A 1,416-nucleotide genomic window follows, 5' to 3' on the forward strand; every position below is an offset into this window, starting at 1 on the left:
GTGTGGTGATCTTACTTTGTGTGTTTGTGTGTCAGCTGCTGGTCCTACCTGGGCCGTCTGGGAGGTATACAGCCAGTCTCCCTGCAGAAAAATGGTTGTGTGTACTATAACATGGTGCAGCACGAGACTCTCCATGCTCTTGGCTTCCACCATGAGCATGTTCGCTCTGACAGAGACTCGTACATCAACATCAACTCGCAGAACATTCAGCCAGGTCAGCTCACTCACGAAAACCTTTATTTTGTTCTGGTTTGTGTGTTATACATTTATGAGGATGTGATGATAGCGTATGATTTCCAACCAAGGAATCGTCTCTGAACCAGCAATGTCTGCATTAAATGTTGTGCCAAACAATCTCACAGATGTTGGCAAATGTCACTGATTAAGTGACAGCTTCATCACCAGACTAACTAGGATTCATCCTCTGTGCATTATGGATATTCTGACCAGCTTTCACAGCAGTCTGTTCTACAGTTGTTAAGATCTTTCGGTGTGGATCAGACTGGTCTGACTGGTGGGCCGACACCCTGACACTGCTGGCATGACTAAAAAGCAGACGTTGTGTTTCAGATACAAGTTTTACATAGGATGAAGCAACAGAGTTTTATGTTATTGCTGAGGTTTGATTTCAGAATTTAAATTTCACTCCAGTGCTGTGAATTTTGACAATACTGGCAAAAGTTAATAATGAGCTTCCACAGCTGTTGTGGCTATCGTAGAAGCAGACATCCAGATTGATTATATTTCCATTTAGAAATGAGACAGGAAGGTGCAGAGTTTAGTTTGTTGCGACTAAAGGACAAAAGAGGAGAAAATATAAATCCTGTGTTTAAATATTTTGGTCTGATCTCCCTATGCAGGAACGGAAGGAAACTTCGTGAAGATTGCGACTAACAACCTGGGTACTCCCTACGACTTCTACTCTGTCCTGCACGTCAACAAGTAAGTGTGTCACAGTGTTTGTGTTGAAGGAAAGGTGTTTCTTAAAGCACAGATAAAATGATATCATGTAACAAAATTCTTTTTTTATTTTATTCCTGTTTTATTGAATCTGTTCTCACCTTTTCTTTTTTTGTTGCTATGGGCCACTTACACTTAAGTTCAAGTACAGACTGCAGGGGACTGTTAAAGTGTGTTGTCTCTGAGAGTCAGCATGAACTGAAGGAAATATCTGATTTACAGTTGCATTGTTGCGAAAAACACAAGAATGTTCAGAGGCCAGTGTGCGCTTGTGATTGTGACTGTACACATCTATAAGCCAAAATGTTCTGTCTGTGGTCGCCTCCAGCTATTACTTCTCCAGAAACGGGTACCCAACCCTCACCGCCAAGAGCAATCCTAACGCTCTGCTTGGGTTTGCAACACAGATGAGTTACTATGACATTGCCCGTGTCAACAGGCTTTACCAGTGCTGTG

General features: G+C 42.2%; 1 protein-coding gene across 1 annotated transcript; it reads left to right on the plus strand.

Moving 5' to 3' along the window:
• Positions 1-39: 39 nt before the first annotated feature.
• On the plus strand, positions 40-1,408 carry LOC109954056 (high choriolytic enzyme 1-like; the record flags this gene model as incomplete). The annotated part of the gene is made up of 3 exons (XM_020589478.1): positions 40-214; positions 861-942; positions 1,289-1,408. Coding segments are annotated over 3 exons (377 nt in total), but the record flags the coding sequence as incomplete, so codon positions are not given.
• Between the last annotated feature and the right edge of the window lie 8 nt (positions 1,409-1,416).

The sequence above is a fragment of the Monopterus albus genome, unplaced genomic scaffold (genome assembly GCF_001952655.1).
Source record: "Monopterus albus unplaced genomic scaffold, M_albus_1.0 scaffold2850.1, whole genome shotgun sequence".
NCBI classification, from domain to species: Eukaryota; Metazoa; Chordata; class Actinopteri; order Synbranchiformes; family Synbranchidae; genus Monopterus; species Monopterus albus.